This window comes from Phoca vitulina, unplaced genomic scaffold (genome assembly GCF_004348235.1).
Source record: "Phoca vitulina isolate PV1807 unplaced genomic scaffold, GSC_HSeal_1.0 scaffold11, whole genome shotgun sequence".
In the NCBI taxonomy this organism is placed as follows: Eukaryota; Metazoa; Chordata; class Mammalia; order Carnivora; family Phocidae; genus Phoca; species Phoca vitulina.
The window spans coordinates 7766212-7789530 of record NW_022589714.1 but is presented as its reverse complement, the minus strand read 5'-3'; the positions used below and the strand labels follow the sequence as shown (position 1 = coordinate 7789530).

Sequence of the window (23319 nt, the reverse complement as noted above, 5' to 3'; positions counted from 1 at the left end):
CCTTTCCTACACTAATGGCCACATCATTTACCCAGACACCCAAGGAGTCCTGCTAGATTCCTGCCTGTACTCTACCCTACTCCTCTTATATGTATGTATGCATAATGGAATATTACTCAGCCATAAAAAAGAATGAAATCTTGCCATTTGCAACAACATGGATGGAGCTAGAGTATTATGCTAAGTGAAATACGTAAGTCAGAGAAAGACAAATACCATATGATTTCACTCATGTGTGGAACTTAAGAAACAAAACAAATGAGCAAAGGGAAAAAAGAGAGAGAGAGAGGCAAACCAAGAGAGAGACTCTAAATATAGAGAACACACCGATGGTTACCAGAGAGGAGGTGGGTGGGGGATGGGTGAAATAGGTGATGGGGATCCAGGAGGGCACTAGTGATGAGCACCAGGTGTATGTAAGTGTCAAATCACTACATTGTACACCTGGAACTAATATTACACTGTATGTTAACTAACTAGAATTTAAATAAAAACTTAAAAAAAGAAAAAAAACATAAAAGACTGTGTACATCTCTAGCCTGTAAGATATATTCTTACAATGGAAACTATTGGATCAGAAGCATAAAATTTTATTTTTTATTTATTTTTTTTAAAGATTTTTATTTATTTGTCAGAGAGAGAGAGCACAAACAGGGGGAGTGGCAGGCAGAGGGAGAAGCAGGCTCCCTGCTGAGCAAGGAGCCCAATGCGGGACTCAATCCCAGGACCCTGAGATCATTACCTGAGCTGAAGGCAGATGCTTAACCGACTGAGCCACTCAGCCGTCCCAGAAACATAAAATTTTTAAGGCTTTGGATACACATAAGCTAGTTTTCCAGAAAGTTTGTACACCTTCACATTTGCTTCTATATTACATTCCTGAAGTCTGTGCTTATCACTGGTTATTTTAAAAATTCATCTTCATGTAGAAAGGAAATTTACAAGTATTTTTTTCTGTCGGTTTAAGGAAGAGTGCTTAATGTGCACAGATGGTAGAAGTGATATTAATGCCTTGTAACTATGTAGCAACATGGTCAACCTACCTAGTCTTATTTGGTTCTCACAATAACCTACGAAGTAGTTCCTGTTATCTCTATTAGAGCTAAGGAAACAACCTTGTAGTTAACATTGAAACAGCCCATTTATTAAAGAGCTTCTCAGAATTCCCATTCAAATCCTCAAGAATTTAGTCGAGAGAAAGTAGCAGGCTAAAGAGCAGCTATTTCATCATCTGTTGTTTGTTTTCCTTAGGGTGCAGTTTGACAGACAGCCCTTAATAAAAGGCGTTATGCCTAGGTGTTCAGCTGTATCAGCATCGAACTGCCTCCTCTGGAGACTAATGCAAGTGCACTGACAACCCACAGAGTTGGAAGGGGCCTCCGTACTTCACGGGCCAATTCTGTAGCTGAGCCAGTCTTCTTTTTCAGGAGAGTATCCGTATTATTGTACGACATGGCTATGCATTTAACACAGTGTTGGGGGTTAGGACGAGTGGAAGTAGTAGTAATCTTTGAGATGGGCATCCAGAATGGCATATTAATTTTTATTCAGTTGAAAATGACAAATTCTTACCTTAACTATTAATCCTTTTGAGTCGACCAACCATATCTTTTTCATGGCTTTCTCTTTTGGTAAACCTTCTTTACTCATGGCCATAACAATCAGGTGTGCAATCCCTAAGGCAGCCTGTGAAGGGCGTTATGAAAACAAAACTTTAAAAAGTTGTTCCACATAATAACTTACCAAGAGTTATGCTTCACTCCATTTTATCTGTGTTAATAAGATGGAAGAGAATGGATCTACTGACCGAAACAGTTATATTCATTCCTTTATACTGGGAGCCAAGTATTTTTGTCACATTTGGGGTAAGCTAAAGGACAAGTATTTACTCTTCTCATCACAACAGAACCACCATTATGTGGCTTGTTCTATAGCTACAGATAAACCAGTGATATCCTTGATTGTCATCATCTTTAATCCTGTTAATGCAATTAAGGTTTGCTCCAACGAGGAAATACTGAACTTAAAAGAATGACCTGGTCAGCCTTGCTTATTGGACTGTATTGTTTATTGTTGGGCCCCAGCTCCTCTAATTGAATTTGAAGAATGAAGCCTGGTCATTTGGATGGGAACCTAACCAATTAGACAATAGAATAAAACACATAAAATCTCTGTCCCCAAGCATTTATTTACTCTATTAATTTGGACAAAGAAAGTACTGTGAAATCTCTTGCAAGATTAAAGGAATCAACTTCTTTGGTATTTGATAAATTTTGTGATAATCTGTGAATGTCCAAAACCTTTTCAGGGACAAACAAGTGCCAGTTTTGAATCATCCAACCATGAATACCTCTGCCCTGCTGAGTATTAAGAACTGGCCTGTACCATTCATCAAAAACCCTTTGGAAATTCAAAGAATTTGAACTCAAAGAAGTTGACTAAAATTAAATACAGCATGTAACAGCCACACAAATAAAAAACTCAAATTTTAATAAGATGTAATTTAGCCTTGATTTTTATTTTGATGTGAAAATGAACTTGTGATTTATATTCTGAATACTCTGACATGTTTACATCTTGGCATTTAAGTTTCAGCTTTTTTCATTTTAAGAACAAGTAAAATCAAAACCAACACTATATACACAATTTCTACCAGTGTAATACACTTAATCATATTCAATTTGTTTATTTTTAAAGATTTTATTTATTTATTTGACATAGAGAGACACAGTGAAGGAGGGAACACAGCCGGGGGATCGGGAGAGGAAGAAGCAGGCTTCCCGCGGAGCAGGGAGCCCGATGCGGGGCTCCATCCCAGGACCCTGGGACCATGACCTGAGCCAAAGGCAGACGCTTAACGACTGAGCCACCCAGGCGCCCCAATCATATTCAATTTGAAAATTTAAAGCTTCTTAAAATATATATAGCCACAAAGTATTTCTCCATTCATTACATTCTATAATTCTGAACAGATTTGGGCAGTTTTCTCACAAGAAAAAAACTCAATTGACATTTTAATTTCTATTTTGGGGGTGAATTATCATTGGAGTCTAGTTTTCTTCTTTCAAATGATTAACTCATAGCAAAAGAGAAAAGAAAACAGCCCACTTTTGTCTTGCTGCCATCTCCTTCCAGCAACTGTAAATGTTTTGGTTCTTTTGCATGTGAACAGTTATAAATCATGATAAGTCTCCAATTCAAATATTTTTCTTTTAAAAACTTGTATATAGTTATATAAGTGCGCACTGACTCGTGAGTCAAATTAAGAAAACTCATATGTGCCACTGGAGGATACTAAAAGCATCAGATATAATAGCTTAAATACTTAAAGGCTTTTTTACATAATCACACAATGTAAATTTTTTGTTCCCGCAAAATATGAAAAACAAAAACCCACGCCACCATTTGATAATCTCCAGAAATTTAAGATTGTGAAAAGTATACCTCTATACTAAGTCTCCTATGGCAAATGAATATGCCTCAACACTTAACTGGGGAATCTTTCAATAAAACCTATAGCCTGCAATATACTAAAAATTGAAAGAATACCTCAAACTTCAAATTGATGAATAATTAAGATAAGCTCTGTTCATTAAGGGAAAGAAAGTATTGTATAAGGCAGGTACCTCTCCAGCTCCTTGGAAGAGTACTGTTTGATCAGACAGTTTGTTCTTGGTTATTCGAAGAGCCGCAAGGATGCCCGCCACTGCTACAGACGCTGTTCCTGAAACAAGTAAGAAATCACCTGCAGTGATCCTCAAACAGATCCTGCCAAATCCAAAGCCTGCAATCTTTATTCACATCTTGAGCTCATCACACAACAGGGTAACTGGTACAGAAAGGGAACCTGCGGTTGTCTGACCCCATGTTTATAGATGAGGTGAAATTCTCAGGCTACTGACATCAATATTTTAGGATAGTCACTCACTACTATTCTTGATAACTTCCCAAAAAGATTCTGTGACTTAATGTGGTGATTTAATGAATAAGAGCATGGGGTTTGGATTCTTTTTTTTTTTTTTTAATGTTTTTTTTAAATTTATTTATTCATGAGAGTCAGAGAGAGAGAGAGAGAGAGAGAGGCAGAGGCAGAGGGAGAAGCAGGCTTCCCGCTGAGCAGGGAGCCCGATGCGGGGCTCGATCCCAGGACCCTGGGACCATGACCTGAGCCAAAGGCAGACACTCAACCATCTGAGCCACCCAGGCGCCCCTGGGGTTTGGATTCTTATGTGGACTCCAGCTCAACCTGTTTACTAGCTGGATGAATTTAGAGAAATTATTTTGTTTTTTTGTTTTGTTTTGTTTTAAAGATTGTATTCATTTATTTGAGAGAGAGTGAGAGAGACAGAGCACAAGCTGGGGGAGGCGCAGAGGGAGAGGGAGACCTTGGGATCATGATCTGAGCCCAAAGGCAGATTCTTAACTGACTGAGCCACCCAGGCGCCCCTAGAGAAATTATTTTGTATATCAGTTCCCTCATCTGTAAAATAGTTGCACTGTGTGAGATAAAACAGTACTAAGTGCTATTAGATTCTCCCACCTAATTACTCTAGGGACTCTGAAACCTACTGCTGATCCCGTCTACACAAAGTAAGTGCCCAGTAAATGCCTGCTGATAATGGTAGTGGTGGTAATGAGGTTTTCAATACATTTGAATTTAATCTTTTAATCTTCAATCTGAAAAATTGATAGTTAATAGCAATTAAAATCTGATGTTATGCGTCCTTTAATTGGCTTCCTACCTATGATAATCATGGGTGGATTCCGAAGGTGCCAGACAAAATTAACGTAAAATATATTTAGGATGAAGACTGAGTTGTTTTCATCATGCCCCAGGGTCACAGAAACTTCACCAATTCTACATTTACTACGTTGACATATAAGCTTTCACGGATCACAGAGCAGTTTTCTTGCTTTTAAACATAATTACATAGCTCAACTACTTTATTGGCTCATGTCTGAAATAAAACTTTGGACCCTCCTGCAGTACTTTCCAGCTGTATCTACATTTTACTCCTCTAAATAACACTCTACCTATAATGGTTCCAAATCACTCACAAGGTAGCAAAACTTAGTTAAACTTTAAACACCCATATTTGATTTAAAAAAAATAGATTTAGAATAGGTTTGATGAATGACATAATGATGAAGTGTTACATATGCCAAGTACCAAAGATGAATTAAACATTTTACCATCAGTATAGTATGTTTGTTCTTTTCAATCTTTTGGTTCTTTGTTTCTTTCTTGTAGAATTTGGTAGTCATAAATAAGATCACGATAAATGATAATTATTGAAGACCTGTGTGTCGCATGTTTTTTATTTAGAAACAATGTAAAACATGAAAATAAAATGCTTGCAATTTTGAGCCACCATTATAATAAAGTATGAACTGTGGTAAGTCATACATTAAGTAGAGGCTACTCTTCTATACATTATTTAAAATGAAAACCTGTTTTCTTTGGGGAAATACCTAGCAATGGAATTATTGGATTATATGGTATTTATATTTTTAGGTTTGGGGGGAATCTCCATACTGTTTTCCACAATGGTTGTACCAATTTGCATTCCCAGCAACAGTGTACAAGGGTTCCTTTTTCTTCACATACTTGCCAACACTTGTTATTTCTTGTCTTGTTTTATTTTAGCCATTCTGACAGGTATTTATAATCTTATTGTAGCTTTGATTTACATTCCCCTGATGACAAGTGATGTTGAGCATCTTTTCATGTGTCTGTTCGCCATCCGTATGTCTTCTTTGAAAAAATGTCTGTTCAGGTCCTCTGCCTATTTTTAATCAGATTATTTGTTTTTTGGTGTTGAGTTGTATAAGTTCTTTACATATTTTGGATATTAACCTCATATTGGATATATTTGCAAACAAATGAAAACACTAATTCAAAAAGATACATGTACCCCTACATTTACTGCAGCATTATTTACAATAGCCAAGATTTGGAAGCAACCCAAGTGTCCACTGATAGGTGAATGGATAAAGAAGGTGTGGTGTGTGTACACACACACTCACACACACACACACAATGGAGTATTACACAGCCATAATGAGATCTTGCCATTTGCAACAACATGTATGGACCTAGAAGATATTAGGCTAAGCGAAGAAAGCCAGACAGAGAAAGACAAATACTTATGTGTGGCATCTAAAAAACAAAATGTCCCGCTGTGTGGACATCACAGGCAATAAGTTCTGGACAGGAGGTGAAGACACCAGACTATATTTCTGGGACCTGAGGAGCTACCAGAGGTTGCAGCAGCACAAATTACGGCATGAGATCTTAGCATTACCCACGGCCCCAGTGAGGAGTGGGTGCTAATAGGCCTGAGAACAAGCAATATCATAATTCTCCACAAGCACCGGAGGGAGAAGTTTAAGGCAGTCCTTATACATCAACCACCACAACCTCAAGTTTGCCTTCTATGGGAGCTATCTTGTGACCACACTGGACGAGGCGATCCACTGAACAGCCACACCTTCTCTACAAAGGCTGTTTCAGGTAGAGGAGCCTACGGACGTCCTGTGTTGTGATGTGTCTTCTGACAACCAGTATCTGGTCATGGGCTCCAAGAACAGTGCCATGGTTTACGAGCTCTTGCACTGAAGTTTGCTTGCCATGTTCCTGCTGGTGAAGACCCAGAGGAGGCTGGTAGGCTGAGGGGATGGCAGCCCCCACGCCCCGATATCTCTGCCTGATCCTTGGTGGCCGGGCCTCTGTCCATTCCCTGCCCCCAGGACACACCTCGCCCGTGCTTGAAGGTTTTTATGATATAGTGTAGGGGTTTTTCCTATGTTATTATTCTTACCACTGATTTCTGGGTTTGGGTGGGGAAATTTGCCTTTATAATTAACAAAATAGAAAAGCAAAAACCAAAATAAATAAATAAATAAATAAACAAAAAGCAGAGTCAGATCTATAAATACAGAGAATGAACAAACTGATGGTTGCCAGAGAGGGAGGATGGGCAAAATGGGGGAAGGGCAGTAGGAGATACAGGCTTCCAGTTACAGAATGAACAAGTCACAGGGATAAAAGGCATAGCGTAAGAAATATAGTCAATGGTAACGTAATAGTGTATGGTGACAGATGGCAGCTACACTTGTGGTGAGCACAGCATAACATATAGAGTTATTGAATCACTAGGTTGTACACCTGACACTCACATAACATTGTGTGACAACTATACTCAAAAAAATAATAATAAATACAATAAAATGAGAGCCTATGTAAAACTACAGCGATCTATGTAGAAAAGACAACACAACGGTATCAGAATGGTTTGTTTCTTACATCAAGACAGACTCACAGAGCTGTTAAATAGAAAAAAAGAGAATTTTAGAGAGGTGTTAAGTATCCAGTCACTAGATAAGTAGTTATTCACTAACAGTAGCTCAAGCTATCTCAATCTCAGGCTTTTTGAAGTAAACTGGCCCAAAGTTTGGATTTGAGGGACTCTAAGCTCCCTTCCAACCCTGAGATTCTATCATTTTAAGGGTCTCTATAGATTCTACCAGAACCACAAGATTTAACCAGCTGAAGAATCAAAGTTGAAATATTATCAGCAATCACTGTGTTTGTATTATCATTTTGATTTTAAATGGACCTGGGCATTTACGAACAGATAGAATAAAAATTTCAGGAGATCCAAACTATAATGTGGTGACATCTTTTTATGGTTATGCTGGATCATTCTGTATTAAAAGCCAAGATGTTTTAAGTTTGTACATATTACCTCAAATAAGAGAAAATAAACCTCTGTCTACATTGGATGGCAGAGCCTTCTATTTAAAAGTATATTCCATAACATCTCATGAGGACATAAACTTCTCTTCATAGAATTAGTTAATAAAAATCAAAAAGATACTTTTAGCACTACCAAAAAATTAATTGAACATGATTCTTGCACATGTCCTAGTCCTACTTCCTGGTACTACTTTGATTTAAATTTCACTACAGTCAAGGGAGTAAATGCAACTGAGCCACCCAGGCACCCCACGGCAAGACAATATTTCACAAAAATGCAAGTTTCACAATAAATTGTTCCAAAGTGATTTTTGTTTTGAGATTGAAAACTAAAGTTTTAGTTACGCAAAGATAGGCTGAAGTTTATGTCTGTACTATGACTTTTAGAGTACTTAATATTTAACACTGATCAAAGGATGACGTTTACTAATGCAGTAATTTGTTAAATCTGATTAGAATTACTATGTATAATTAGCAAAGGAGACTGATATGTAATCAATTATAATCCTCATGTGCCATTAACTAATGAGCTTTTCCTAATTGGTCTGGTTTCACTATTAGGAAAGCAAAGTCATGTTTGAAAAATTCTGCTCAATTAAATTCTCTTGTAAAAAGAATATTTGACAAAATAGTCCTGCATTCTAATTCATGTGCCTCTTTTTTTTTTTTTTTGGATAAGTATTTGACAAATTCTAATATAGCAAAATAGTCTACACACTTTTTTGTCTTCTTAAGATAAAGACATCTTAGCGGAAATGCAGGGAAATGTAATTATGGCATCTACATATAAAATAAAGTCCTTTGGAATATTAATGTTAAATCAACAGAGTATTAACCTAGAATCTACAAATAAGAGGAAGGAGTGTCATCAGAATACTATTTTCCTTTTTTCTCTGTATAACTTATCTTGTATGATACAGTTATATCTAATATTCCTTCATATAACTGGTATCGATTAAGTGGTGACATGAAAAGTGTCTCTTCTAAGAGATGACAGCAAATACCAAATTACAACATTAACTAGTAACAGTACCACTTTGAAAAGAACACTAATCAAAGCAATAGGTTTTTGGTACTAAGTAACAAAAGATTACATATTTTTGTGTTATGGCTCAACAACTCAGTAAAAAGTGCTGTCTTTTTACACTTGAAAAATTTATTCATAAGTACATGCCCATTGTAACAAATGCATTAAACAGTTAAAATCCAGATGGACAAAGATGAAAATAATCACCTATAATCCGACTGCCTAGGTCGAATCATTTACAACATTCTGATGAATATTCTTACAACTGTTCTCTATATCTGATATATGCAAACTAAAGAAAATTTTAATTTGTAAAAAAATATCTCATGCCACGCCTACTATTTTAACATACTTTCTGTCACTTAAAAATATCTTATGACTACCGTAACCATGTCAATAACGTATTTTAAAGTATTTTGTATAGTTATAATATTCCATAATATAAGTCATAATTTATTTAATGTCTATTTTTGGATAATTAGAGGGGTTCTCATTTTTTGCTATTAAAAATAACATTACAATAGAGACTGCATTCCAGAGATGGCAATGGGTAACGAGGGCCATCCTCGAACCTAACCCAATCTCCTTCCCCTGCCCTGGGGGGCAGCCCTGTCACCTGCCACCTGGAAAGGGATATAGGAAGGTTTGACCCAGACTCAGGACGTGCTGTGGTTGGGCCAGGCTCCAAAGAAGCTAAGTAACTGATGCTGGACTCATTGGCTCTGCTCCTGCCATACTCACACTGCTTGCTCCAGAATTCCTTGTGTGTGGCGTCAGGTGCCCCATTTGGTATCAGCTGAAAATGGGTCTCTAAAATGCAAGCTCAGGAGTGCCTTGGGTGGCTCAGTCGTTAAGCATCTGCCTTCAGCTCAGGTCATGATCCCAGGGTCCTGGGATCAGGCCCCGCATCGGGCTCCCTGCTCGGCGGGAAGCCTGCTTCTCCCTCTCCCACTCCCCCTGCTTGTGTTCCCTCTCTTGCTGTGTCTCTCTCTGTCCAATAAATAAATAAAATCTTAAAAAATAAATAAAAATAAATAAAATGCAAGCTCAGCTTAGGAGAAATCTTTGGACAGTCTTGCCCTATCCTCTAAAATTGGATCATGAAGGGATTAGAAAAAATGACTTCTGGATGTTGCTTCTAATGCTTCATGTGCTAGTGGATGCTGTGGAACCAGAAGAGGTATCAGAACACGTCATCAAGTTACAGCTTGATGAGGCAGAGGGGCAGTTAGAACTCAGAGGAAGCAGTGGGTCCTCCATAGTTGCAGAAAGCCCTCTGGGCGTCTTTGCTAGAAGACTATGGTTCTTTACCAACTGAAAAGGGCAATCAGAGAAGTGGAAAAAGATGCTGGCCTGTGGGATGAAGAAACAATGTTCCAGGTGCACACATTTGAAATTTTCCAAAAAGAGCTGAATGGAAGTGAAAATGCACAGTCTTCCAGGCTATCTATGGCCTCCAGAGAGCCCTGCAGGGAGATTATGAAGATGTGAGCAAGAAGGAGAGCAGCATGCAGCACCTGGAGGCCTTGTGCAAGACTACAATAAAGGAAAAGACAGAATGTGTGGGACTTCCGGCAGCAGGAAAACACCAAGGGGAAGCTCTCAAAAATACACATCAAAACAAAAGTTTATCCATGCTTGATGATATTCTTGAAGATGGGAGAAAGGCAGCATATTGCTCTGAGGAAGATATGGAAGAATACACTTTCGATGACAATACCTTCTTTGATCCTTCGGTCAAAGAAGGGGTCAATTTTGAGGCAGCTCTGAGGGTGGGTGGAGGTAGAGTCCAACTCCAAGCAAAATCGCACAAAATGAGAAATGGAGTATGATGTGGGTCTTAGCGTGCTGACTGACTCCCAGAACAACCCCAGAGAGGCAACAACCCCAGCTGCATTGCACCACTTCACAAAGAACACAGTTACCACAGGAATGTTGTCTTTACTTGTAGCCGGCTGTTCGCAACAGGACCGCCTACAATGTTTCATTACACTATTTGTGGTACACTTGGGAACTCCAGGAATAAATAGGATTAAGTTTATAGTACAAGTGGAGACATTAGGAGAATTTGGGGTTCTTTACTCTTTTTCTTACTGGCTTAGAATTTTCCCTAGCAGAGCTAAAAGGTAGGGAAGATTGCCCTACCAGGACTGTGTCATATGACATGACTAGTGATTGTATTTGGCTTATTCTGGGGACACCTCTTACAGATCAGACCCACTCAGAGCATCTTTATTTCTACTTGCTTGTCCTTATCGAGCATACCCTTCGTGTCCATCATGGGTAGTGCCTGGGGTGCAAAAGTAGCCCTGACCATGCTGCATGAAATGCTCCAAGTGCAGAATGTGCTGCTGGGCTTCCTAGTCATGGCTGGCCTGCCGACACTTATCCAAGCAGGGGCCAGTACTGATTTCAGTATTGTCATGGCTGTCCTGTGAATACTGGCTTGTTGGTCAGATTCTTTTCTCCACATATGCTGCTTTTCTTCTATAAAATTATTATAAAGATTTACCTCATAGGACCATATTGTCTAAAGCTGTGTATGTAAAGCAAAGGGAATAAAAAAAATTCGTATCTTAGGAATCTCTGCTTTCATCTTTTTAATGTTAATAGTCATGGAGCTGTTGGATGTCTCCATGGAGCTGGGCTCATCTCTTCCCAAGGCCACATGGTTACCGAGGAGATCCTGTCTTAAATTAAGCCTCTTTGTGACTTCTTGGTTATCATTTTCTTGGCATCCATATGTAGGTCTTCACCTGTTTCCCACTTTTGTGGTGTAGGAGCTCACCATCCTGATGGTCCCTACTTTGTCGGTGGTGATCATGAAGTTTGCTCTGGCATCTCTGGTTCTTGTCTCCTCCTGCTAAAGACCAGCGTGGATGTCAAGTGGATCGTGGCTGCGGGGGCCCAAGGGAGCAGGTTCTCTTCCATCTTGGGGGCAAAGCACACAGAGCAGGCATCGTTTCTCAGAGGCGCACCTCCTAAACCTCAGTGTGACCATGTGCAGCCTTTTACTGGCCCCAGTGCTGTGGGGAGCTGCATTACCACGTATGTGCCACCTCCAGAGAGAAGGTCAAGGCCCTGAGGGCACCGAGATGGCCCATGACTTCACAAAGTGAAAACTGTGTATGGGAATGCAGAAGCTTGGGACACTTCTGTGAGCCACCTACATCAGGAACAAAACACTACTGGGGGGGGGCTTCATATCAGCACTGCTTTACAACTATTACGGCCATAGTTTAGGCTCCTCCAGAATAATTTACTGCATTCAATTGATCAAGAACAGAACAAATATAATGCTGCCTTTACAAACCATCTTTACTATTTTTTTGGATGTGTCTTTTCTTTTGAAATTAATGTTAACTTTCTATTGTTATTCATTAGTTCATGATTTTTTGGTAAAAAAAATAATTAGGGTTTTATTTATTGTTCAACTCTAGTGTGTTAAGATTTGTTATTAACATTTTCGTGATGTGAAATTTTAATTCTGGCAATGAGTTTGGAAAGTTATTTTTAAGGCTTAAAGCCTATATTTTCTACAATGAGACAAGTACCTTCTAAATGTCTTTGTTTTTATTATAATAATTTAAAATAAAACACTCATGTCAATTTTTATTAGGTATATCATTCTTTTGAAATATTTGTTTTGAATCACAAGAATATGCACGCTTTAAAAAAGATCATTTGTGATCAGAGTATAATTAATTGAAAAAATAACACTCAATAATAATGTTAACAATAAATAATGTTAACAATAATGTTAATAACAGTAAATATCCTTATCTAAACAGACATTTCTCCAAAGAAGATATATAAATGGCCAACAGGTACATGAAAAGGCTTTCAGCATCACTCATCAGGGAAATGCAAATCAAATCCACAAGAGGTATCACCTTGTGTCTGTTAGAATGGCTATTACCTGAGACAAGAAGTAACAAGTGTTGGCAAGGATGTGGAGAAAAGAGAACCCTGGTGCACTGCTAGGGGAAAAGTAAACTGCTACAGCCACTATGAAAAAAAAGTATGGAGATTCTTCAAAAAATTAAAAATAAAACTACCATATGATCCAGCAATCTCTCTTCTGGGTATCTAAAGGAAATGAAATCACTATCTTGAAAAGATATCTGCACCCTCATGTTCACTGCAGTATTATTTACAATTGCCAAGACATGGAAACAATGTAAATGTCCATCAATGGATGGAAGAATAAAGAAAATGTGATACATTACACAGACAGGCACATACACAATGGAATATTATTCAGCAGAAGGAAATCCTAATATTTGCGACAACAGGAATGGATCTTGAGGGTATTATGCTAAGTGAAATAAGTCAGATGGAGAAAGACAAATACTGTATGAGCTCACTTATATGTGGAATCTAAAAAGAAAACCAAAAACCCCAAAAAACAAACTCATAGATATAGAGAACAGATTGGTGATTACTTGACATTGGGGGCTGGGGGGGTGGGAAAAGGCATTAAGGTTGTCAAAAGGTACAAACTTCTAAGTAAGTCCTGCAGATGTAATGTACAGCATGGTGACTATAGTTAACAACACTGTATTGTACATTTGAAAGTTGCTAAGAGTACATTTTAAAAGTTCTCATCACAAGAAAAAAAATTGTAACCATACGTGGTGATGATGGATGTTAACTTATTATGGTAATCATTTTGCAATATATACATATATTAAATCATTATGTTGGACACCTAAAACTAATACAATGTTCTATGTCAGTTATATCTCAATTAAAAAAATAAATACATATTTAAAATAAACAAATAAATACCCTTGTACATTTTCTTTACACACCTTTATTTGCTCAGGTAAATTTCTAAAAAGAGAATTGTTGGATCAAAGAGCTGTAGACTTTTAAGGTTTTTGACACACACTGCCTCCCCAAGAGTTGCACCAGTTTATATTTCCATAGATATATAAGGGTGCATATCTTCTTACAGCATTGTTAACACTGGGATTATAATAAAAATTTTTGCCAGCTTGATAGAGAAGATCAGTTTCTCATTTGCTGTTTTATACATTTTTTAAAACTTAGTGGCATTAAATTCTGAAGCTATTAAACTGTTTTCTGGCCAGTGGTCTCCCTTGTTTTGTGAAAAGTCTGTTCTACCATGTCTGATTTTGATCTTTTCAATTATCAAAGCATTTAGTATAAGATTAGGCTATATTTACCTTATTTTTTAAAAAATCTTAATAATCATCCCAGGGTCCTGGGATCAAGCCCTGCATCGGGCTCCCTGCTCATCAAAGAGCCTGCTTCTCCCTCTCCCTCTGCCTGCCACTCTGCCTACTTGTACTCTCTCTCTCTGTCAAAGAAATAAATAAAATCTTTAAAATAAATAAATAAATAAATAAATAAATAAATAAATAAATAATCTTAATAATCAAACTAGTTTATTATGGCTAACACTTCTACATAAAATATTTACAATGTCATGGTAGAGAATAGCCATTCCAGAGAGGCCATTATGAGAACAACTCTTTTTATAATGATTTTAAATGACCAGAGGATGAGACCTTATTATTTTGATCTGAATTTGCTGAATTCTGATGGTCTCCTGATTATATTATTAAATGTCCAATTTCTTAATAGATTTAACCAGCACACTTTCCCGGTTAAAAATAATTTATAGCTAGAATGCATTAAAGTCTAAATCTCTATCCAAGACCAAAATCTCTATCATTTAAAATTATTTTAGATCACTAATACAGAATTTTAAGTATTTTTAAAATCAAATACTTTTCATAAACTATCTTTAAATAACATATCTGTTAAAAAAAAAAAAAAAGTTCTCCCAAGGGTTCAGTGTGAAACATTTATTTACATGGTGAGGCTGTAATAGCTACATAATTATTTTCCTTGGCACTGGAATGCAATTTCTATGCCCACAGTGGGGAAAGTATTACATTGTGAGCAAAATGGCAAAAAACATAAGGTTAAAAAGGTAAAATAGAAACATATGGGGAAAAAGTGTCACTAGGGACACTATTTTGGTATGGAGAAATGCACAAAATAGTTTGGTCATTTCTAATCAGAAACCCACTAACTTGCCAAAAGTTTTCTCTAGTCAGAGATTGGGCCCATTTTTCTCAAATCTGTCTTTTTGTTGGCTAAGGCAGTAATACTCTTAAATTCCTATGTGTAAATACGTAAATATGCAGATGGTATTTTAGGACAGATTAGCTGGGGTGAAAAATTAATTATTTAATGCCTCCACTGTGGTGACCCGCTGGGTGCAGGAGGGAATATTCTGCAGTGGAGCCTCCAAGGCAACTCCACATGTAGTGCTCTTGGCCTTGGCTTAGCATCTGCCCCAGATTTTCTGTGCTCCTGACTTTATTCTGATGCAGCCCAGGCCTTGACCTCTAAATTCTTAATCCTAGTTGATAGGAGTTCTGACCCTAATTCCAAAATGTTCATTTTGTTTGATGACTTGAATTTAGCATTCTTTGTCTTAAACTGAACTCTGATGCCTATTAATTCTGCATAATGGTTCAAAAGTATGTATATTAGTCTTTTAACTTCTGCATGGACATTTCTGTGGGACCCACAAAATCAAAAGATAAGAATATTAAAGAAAGGACAGCTTGTTTAATAGTTTATGTGGCTATTTTATTTTTTAGTAATCTCTACACCCAACATAGGGCTCGAACTCACAACCCCAAGATCAAGAGTCACATGCTCTACACCAACTGACCCAACCAGGCGCCCCTAATGTATTTTAGAGACCACTGCAAAATGGACTGGTAAGTGACTCAGACACTAGTCTACAAAATCTGTTTGCAGCATCGAAGGCACGTTATCATTATACATGTATCTTCAAGTTAGGGCTATAGCTGTGTAAAATTAGACTCTTTTCTTCCCTTCTGAAATCCTCCAAATATTCACTTCTCATGAATAAATTCCCAAAAACAAAATTAATAAAACAGGAAGAAAACAAAGTTGAAATAATGTAAAGCGTCTTTGTCATGAACATGGCACTAAAGTAACAATGTGATTAACATCACAAAGGATCTGGGGAAAAGAAAGATTCAACCCATTACTTTAGTGTGCCCCAAAAGGTACAGAGACTCATCATTTTTAAACACATTTATCTAGCTATGTCACACCATAGATTTTAAGCATAGTGAATTTTAAAAATTATATTTGTAAAGTACATTTTAGTTCATAAAGTACAAATGAATATTTGTTCTCAGTAACGAACTATGGATAGAGAAACATTATCATCCTCATCTTACATTTAAGCTTTTCTTTGACCACCTCATTTCCAATAGCATTCATCTTATTTTACTTTGGCTGTCTCCCTCCAAAGTTCCATGCTGGTGCTTACCATCACTCAGATCTAATCCTTCATGGAAATACTATATTAGAATACCTCACTCATGGTCTACAATCTCCCACCTTTCCAGTTTATTCAATTGTTCCCATTGTATCTATTCTTTAACTTCATGGGAGTATCTGGGCCCTCCTGTCTTGTATCTTCACTTCCCTCCCCATCCAGCTTACCTTGAATATCATCATTGAATGTGCAATACTGGTTTTGATATTTCTTCAGGAGACGAAAGGCATTTATATTGGCAAAATCTTCAAACTGAATAAGGCAATTCATCCCATACCTATAAGACAAAACATTCACATGAGAAGAGGTCTGTGAAATAACATACAAAAATAAACCTTTAAAATTAGCCTATAGAAAAGACAAAACATTTTCTTCTAAAGGTCCTATCTTGCTACTTAGTATAAATACGTAATACAATGTCCTTCAGAAAATATTCACTGTATACTTACTATAGGAAAAGCATTGTGTTGGCACTGTGAAATAAAAAAATGACAAAAATACAGTCCCTACCATCAAATAATTTAAAATTTAGTATAAACAAAGTATTTTGAAATAAATGAAAAGTAATGTAAAAGTGGTATAAACAAGGAATTATAGATGTTGAGAGGACAGATACCACTTCTGGCTGGGGTCACAGGCCAGGTAATAAATGAACTGAGTTTTTTTTTTTTTTTTTTAAAGATTTTATTTATTTATTTGAGAGAGAGAATGAGATAGAGAGAGCATGAGACGGGGGAGGGTCAGAGGGAGAAGCAGACTCCCCGCTGAGCAGGGAGCCCGATGTGGGACTCGATCCTGGGACTCCAGGATCATGACCTGAGCCGAAGGCAGTCCCTTAACCAACTGAGCCACCCAGGCGCCCTAAATGAACTGAGTTTTAAGGAACAGCTATGATTTCAAAAATAGAGATATAGGTTTTTACAAGCCAGGTAAATACTAGAAGCAACACAATTGAGGTGAAAACTCAAAGAGAAAACATTTTTCAAAAAATAGCAAGAAGCCCTATCTGGCTGTCATGTGGTGATACATGTGAGGGTGTACTAAAAGAAAAAGTCAGAATTTTATATTGGAAACCCTAAAATTCAATCCTAGGGTTCTGGTTTTTATTCTATAGCAATGGCTAAACACTGTAGGTCTTTGAGCTTTTGAAGTATATTGGACAGATTTTTATTTCTGATATGAACAGCTTCCTTGTCTGACCCTTTATTCGTATGATCATCCACCTACCTAACCTATCCAAGGCAAAAGAAATTAACATTACTGATAACCCAAGATTCTAAGCGTTGCCAGAGAAAGCCATATAGCCATGAACATCCTTGCTATTACCAATTTATGGTCTCTACCCTGGGCTAGACTCCCACTGCTACTCTATGTGTGATTCCTCTTATTTGTTCTGGGTCAGCTTTCACTTCCAGTATACCCAGTGGTTACTCCTAATGTTTCCCAATCCTTTTAAATCTTGCTTTCTTCACTTGTCTCCTACATGTGCATATGGTTTCCCTACTCTAGTATACTGCGCCATTAATCATGTACACTGTTCCTGCTTGGTTTTACAAAAGGAATTTTAAATTTTTTTTAAAGATTTTATTTATTTAGTTGACAGAGAGAGACAGCGAGAGCAGGAACACAAGCAGGGGGAGTGGGAGAGGGAGAAGCAGGCTTCCCGTTGAGCAGGGAGCCCGACGTGGGGCCCGATCCCAGGACCCCGGGATCATGACCTGAGCCAAAGGCAGATGCCCAACGACTGAGCCACTCAGGTGCCCCAGGAATTTTACATTTTTATGTAGTCAGATCTATCTTTTTATTTATAGTTGCTGTCCTTGATGGTATGCTTATTACAGTCTTCTCCACAAACGTTTACTTAAATATTAATCGAAAACTTCTAGTGATATCATCAATTTAGGAAATAATTTCTATATCTGGTATTATTTTTTTTTTTTTTTTACTATTTTGAGGTAGTTTTTTTTTTAAAGATAATAAAAATTTCTGTTTTATATATTTACAAGTCAGTATATACAATTGGTAATTAAAACCGTGAGACTCTATTAGGATGCACACACATCTATATACAGTAGCCAAGGACAGAGTAATAGGAAACACCAATGTTTAAGAGCTGAGGATGCTACCAAGGCGAAAGAAGAAATTATCACATGTTTAGGAGAAGGCACAGAAAAGTATGACATCCCAGATGTCTAGGGAATAGAATTTCAAGAAAAAAAGACAATTCACCCAACTATGCCAGCACTAGTCTACCATTTCCTCTCATCACCTGTAACCAGATACTATATTCTGTTATATAGTAAGGTTGGTTTCTGTGCTTTTCCTCTTTTATTCTACTATTGCTAGTGGCAACAAATATTTTTTCACTCCTAATATGCATGTGTCTGTATACACTTGTTTATTCTTTACAATCACTCTATGATGCAGATAGTAGTATTATCTTACATATGAGAAAACAGGCACAGCATATTGATGCTGCCTTGTAATAATAGTTCAATGGTAATCATTAGTGTACTGATCTCTTTATCTAGAAAAAAAAAAAAAGCCTGTTTTCATTACTACAGTTTTTTTTAAGGATTTTATTTTATTTATTTATTTGAGAGAGAGAGAGAGCACAAGAGGGGGTAAGGTCAGAGGGAGAAGCAGACTCCCCACCGAGCAGGGAGCCCGATGTGGGACTCCATCCCGGGATCCCGGGACCATGACCCAAGCTGAAGGCAGTCGTTTACCAATTGAGCCACCCAGGCACCCACTACAGTTTTTAAATATCTTTAATACTTAGTAATATTTATCTCTCATCTTTCTCTTTATGTATTCACTTGGCTGTGGCATTGGTTTAAAACACAGGCTTTAGAGTCAGAGCTCCTGGGGTGTAATCCTGTCCTCACTTATTCTGTATTCTTAACTGTCCTGTGCTTCTATGTCTCCACTAGAATAAATGAGAATAATAATGGCATATTATCATAAGTTTGTTATCAGAATTAAGTGATTAATATAAGTTCTCAGTGTGCGAAGACTGACACGAGTGCCCTATAATCACAAAATATTTTTTACTTAATAGCAACAACAGAAGCAATAGACAGTGGGTATCTTCAAAGGCCTAACAGAAAATAATTGTCATCTTAGAATAGCATGTCTACCAAAGCTATTCTTCAAGAGTAAGGTTGTGATTCAACTATACTTCAATAAAAAAAGTGAAAATAAAGAATGTTTTTTTTAAAGTAGGGTTGAAACAAAGACATCTTCAGATAAATAAAAACCAAAAGACTTCAACTAAAGGAATTTTTCAAGGGTATATTTCAGGAAGAAAGAAAATAATCCTGCAAAAAGTCTATGATAAAATAAAACAGTAAAATATAATAACAAGGAATTTTTATCCCTATAAAATATTAAGGGAGAACAGGCCTGACAGAGTGAGGAAGCTGGGAAGATTTTTCCCCAAACAGCAACAGTAGAGCAGAACAAATCCTTCAAAACAACCATTTCAGGGCTCTGGAAATCAACTAAAGGCAAAAGGGGCAAAAATTTAAAAGTAAAATGTGGGAGTAAGGTCAAATCTTGAAAGGAACATAACATTTTTATGCTCCTTATATATATGATGCCATTCTAGTAAACTCTTTAGCTAGCTTTATTAAAAATCACTAAAATGTTTTTAAGAATGGGCAAAAAAGCGTTTCTCTGGTTAGAAATTACTACTTTTCTTTTACAACCTTAGCAAAGAAGCAAACTTTGTGGTAGCAACTGATTACCCCAAACACAAATATCAGTCGATAATCATCTGGTGCTTGTAATGGCTCCTTCCCTACTTCTCTGGTTTCCACACAGGCCTTTAGAAAGTAAAGGCTGCACGCTTTTAGACGGTGTCCTCATACAGTTTGCTCCTGATGGGTCATGTACTGATGGTCTAGCAACACTAGACGATCTGTCATTATGTTCAGAAGCAGCAGAACCTGTGGTTTCAGTACGTGAAGACGAATCAGAGCCTTCTCAGTTCTATTCCCGGATCTACTACTTACTTGGGTCCTGCGGGTTTGGACTTGTTACAATTTCTCTGCGGTTAAAATGAAATCCCCACATTATGGTTTGCCTTCAGTGTTTAGGACACAATGTGGTCAGGCTACAGTTTTATAATATTTTCTAAGTAAAATCTAGGAAGAGCCAGCCATAGGGAGTAAAATGCTACACTAGATACTTTATCATTTACAAAAGTTTATTTTAGATTTATCCCCTGAAGAATATTGTGTACCTTTTTTAATTTCGTGACTTTTCTCTACCTGGTAGTTAACTCTGATTTGACTCTTAAAGATTTAGAGAGAGGCATCCTGGATTCATTTTGTGATACAGCATCCTGCATCATATAATAAAAGAAAACCATGTAGGAGATATTTTGTTTCACGTTGAACCAACCTTGTCACTATGAAATTATAAGTAGAGGAACACAAGGAAGTTAGCCAATTCAATTCTACATAACTATGAAAAGAACCTACTATTTTATGATCAAAATATCACATAAAATAGTGGGTGTAAATGGTTTTAAAAGTTAACAGAAATACCACCCATAAAATTAACCTGTGAAAACTGCAAATTTTCTCTTGTGGCATTGTTAAATCACAGAAAACCTCATTATAGTGACTAATCACCACATCTAGCACTCAGTGAGTGCCACGCATTGTGCTCCACTCTTTACATGGATTATGTCATTTAAATTCTCTCATCAACCCAAAGAAGAAGGTAGTTATTACCCATTTTACAGATGAAGAAACTTAAGCTCAGAGAGATTAAGGGCCATAGCTGAGTGCACTACTGCTAATAAGTGGTAGGGTCTGGACTGAACCGCAGGGCCCAGGGTTTTAACTACTATATATACCGGCTCCCACAGAGCACCAATGTCATGATCAAGTCAACGAAGTGAACAGTATATTTACAAATAAAAGGACTGCAGTGATAAAATAAAGGAGTTATCGTTTTATAAAACTAGCAAGACAGCATTTGTATGTATTCAATAATCTAGGTATTATCATTATAGAAAGTATATAAACAGATATTGGTGAAAACAATTAGTCTTTCTTTGATTATAAACTATTAAGAATTCACTGTAACCAGGTCAACCAAACACATTTTGATTTTCCCCAAGAGATACAGTAAATGTTGTTCTTTTAGGATTTATTGCATACATGGCACTGTGTAGTAGTTAAGATCTAGAGCACTTTAGTTCTGATGGGTACCTCAAAGATAATTTGTTACAAATTACTCATTTTTAATAATGTAATTGAGGTCTGAGGGTGCTCAAAGAATTAAGCAGCAACAGGACACACGGATCTGGTACTTAAAATGCTTACAGTCTCACTGGGAAGACAAAGGATATAAGCAAAAATTTAAAGGTTCAGGTTAAAAGGAAAATCAGGAGTATAAAAGAGACCACTATGGGACTTAGGGAAGACAACATTAATTAGAGGAGGCTTCAGCTGGGCCCTTGGCTAGGATTCAAATGAGGAAAAGAGCCGGGAGGGGAATAAAATCACAGAGGCCTCAAAGTTTGTGCTGGAGGACATGGAGGATGTTAGTTTGAGGAACTTTAGAAGATCAGTACTGGTTGCCAAGTTTCAGATTATGAATATTCTAGAATTCTAGGATAAGTAATTTGAAGTTCACTGAGGTTCCCTCTGGCCAAGAACCACCCAAGTGTAATTCTTCCTTGTAGGTAAGAACTAAGAACAGAAAATTGTTCACTCCCGTGTTAGCTCACTGTACTAGGGCTCTACTTCCTACTACCTTACTTTTGTATCATTGTGTAACATTTAGATATTCCTCTCATTTTTCTTATCACCCCATCTATTATATTTTGGCGACACCTCTTAATTATTCTCCATGAGTGTGGAGATGATAAAGATTCAGCAGTAATCATCTATTCGTTCATTCTTTTCCCTCTACAATCTTCTCCTTATCAAGTTCACTGATTCTTAGGGATTCATTCATCCGTCATCTTCAGACAAATGACTTCTAAATCTCTATCTCTGTTGCTGATCTTTCAAAGAAGCTCCAACTCTCTGTTGTCAAAATGCCAGTAAAAAGGACAGAGAAATGTTACATTGTGGATCTTTTTTTCTTTAAATGAGAAATAAATATTTAAGATAATGTTTTTATATATTGTCAACCATTCTTTGTAATGGATTTCTGTAAAATTTTCTATAGCATCAAAAAAAAAAATTACAACTCTTTTATATCAAGGACAACCAAGAATCACAAACAAAACTGAGTCATTTTGTATAGGTGTCAACTGCTTCCCCCAAAAAAATAGCAGTTTGTGAGATTGTGAGTTCCTTAAAATTCAACAAATTCCAAAGCTGCATTTATAACTTAAATTTCCACTTAGTATATTTTACTGAAAAGCATTTTAAAAGTTATTTCTTGCCTCCAAAATCAGTACACTCTTTTCCTTTACGGTTTTAATTTAATATGTATATATAAAGCTCCTAAAAATTCTAAACTTTTTCCTTACAAAACTTACTATCCAAACTTTCCCTATTTCTATCATCGGCACCACCAATGTCAAAGCACTATAAGCATTTTCTTTTTTTTTTTAATTTTTTTTTATTAACATAATGTATTATTTGTTTCAGGGGTACAGGTCTGTGATTCATCAGTCTTACACAATTCACAGCACTCACCATAGCACATACCCTCCCCAATGTCCATCACCCAGCCACCCCATCCCTCCCACCCCCCACCACTCCAGCAACCCTCAGTTTGTTTCCTGAGATTAAGAGTCTCATGGTTTCTCTCCCCCTGCAGACATCAAAAAAAAATAAATAAATGAAATAAAAAATAAAAATGAAATCTTGCTGTTTGCAACAACGTGGATGGAACTAGAGGGTATTATGCTAAGCGAAATGAAACAAGACGAAACCGGAGGAGCATTTTCTATTTTGCCTTTCACCTCACATCCCAGTGGTCAAGTTCTGTTATGCATTCTTCCTTCTTTCATATTAATTGTTATGCTTTCTCTTCTAAGTGCCTCAATTCAAGGTCAGGCTCTTTGGATCACATGATTGCAACAATACTACAATCTCCTGATTAGTCTCCTTGCTTTTATTTTCTTTCCCGCTGCAATCACTTACATACTAAAAAAAATTTTGTCGGGCGCCTGGGTGGCTCAGTTGGTTAAGCGACTGC

General features: G+C 37.0%; 1 protein-coding gene and 1 pseudogene across 3 annotated transcripts in view; one reads left to right on the top strand and one right to left on the bottom strand.

Annotated features, from left to right (window-relative positions):
• The window catches only part of ME1 (malic enzyme 1), a 198499-nt gene that overhangs the window by 31906 nt on the left and 143274 nt on the right, over nt 1–23319 (bottom strand). For all 3 annotated transcript variants that reach the window (XM_032409359.1, XM_032409360.1, XM_032409361.1), the window contains exons 7-9: nt 16314–16423; nt 3627–3724; nt 1573–1686 (exon numbers count right to left, since the gene is read on the bottom strand). In XM_032409359.1, coding sequence (XP_032265250.1) covers nt 1573–1686; nt 3627–3724; nt 16314–16423 — 322 coding nt within the window. The remainder of the gene's footprint in view (nt 1–1572; nt 1687–3626; nt 3725–16313; nt 16424–23319) is intronic.
• LOC116635431 lies at nt 9839–12545 on the top strand (annotated as a pseudogene).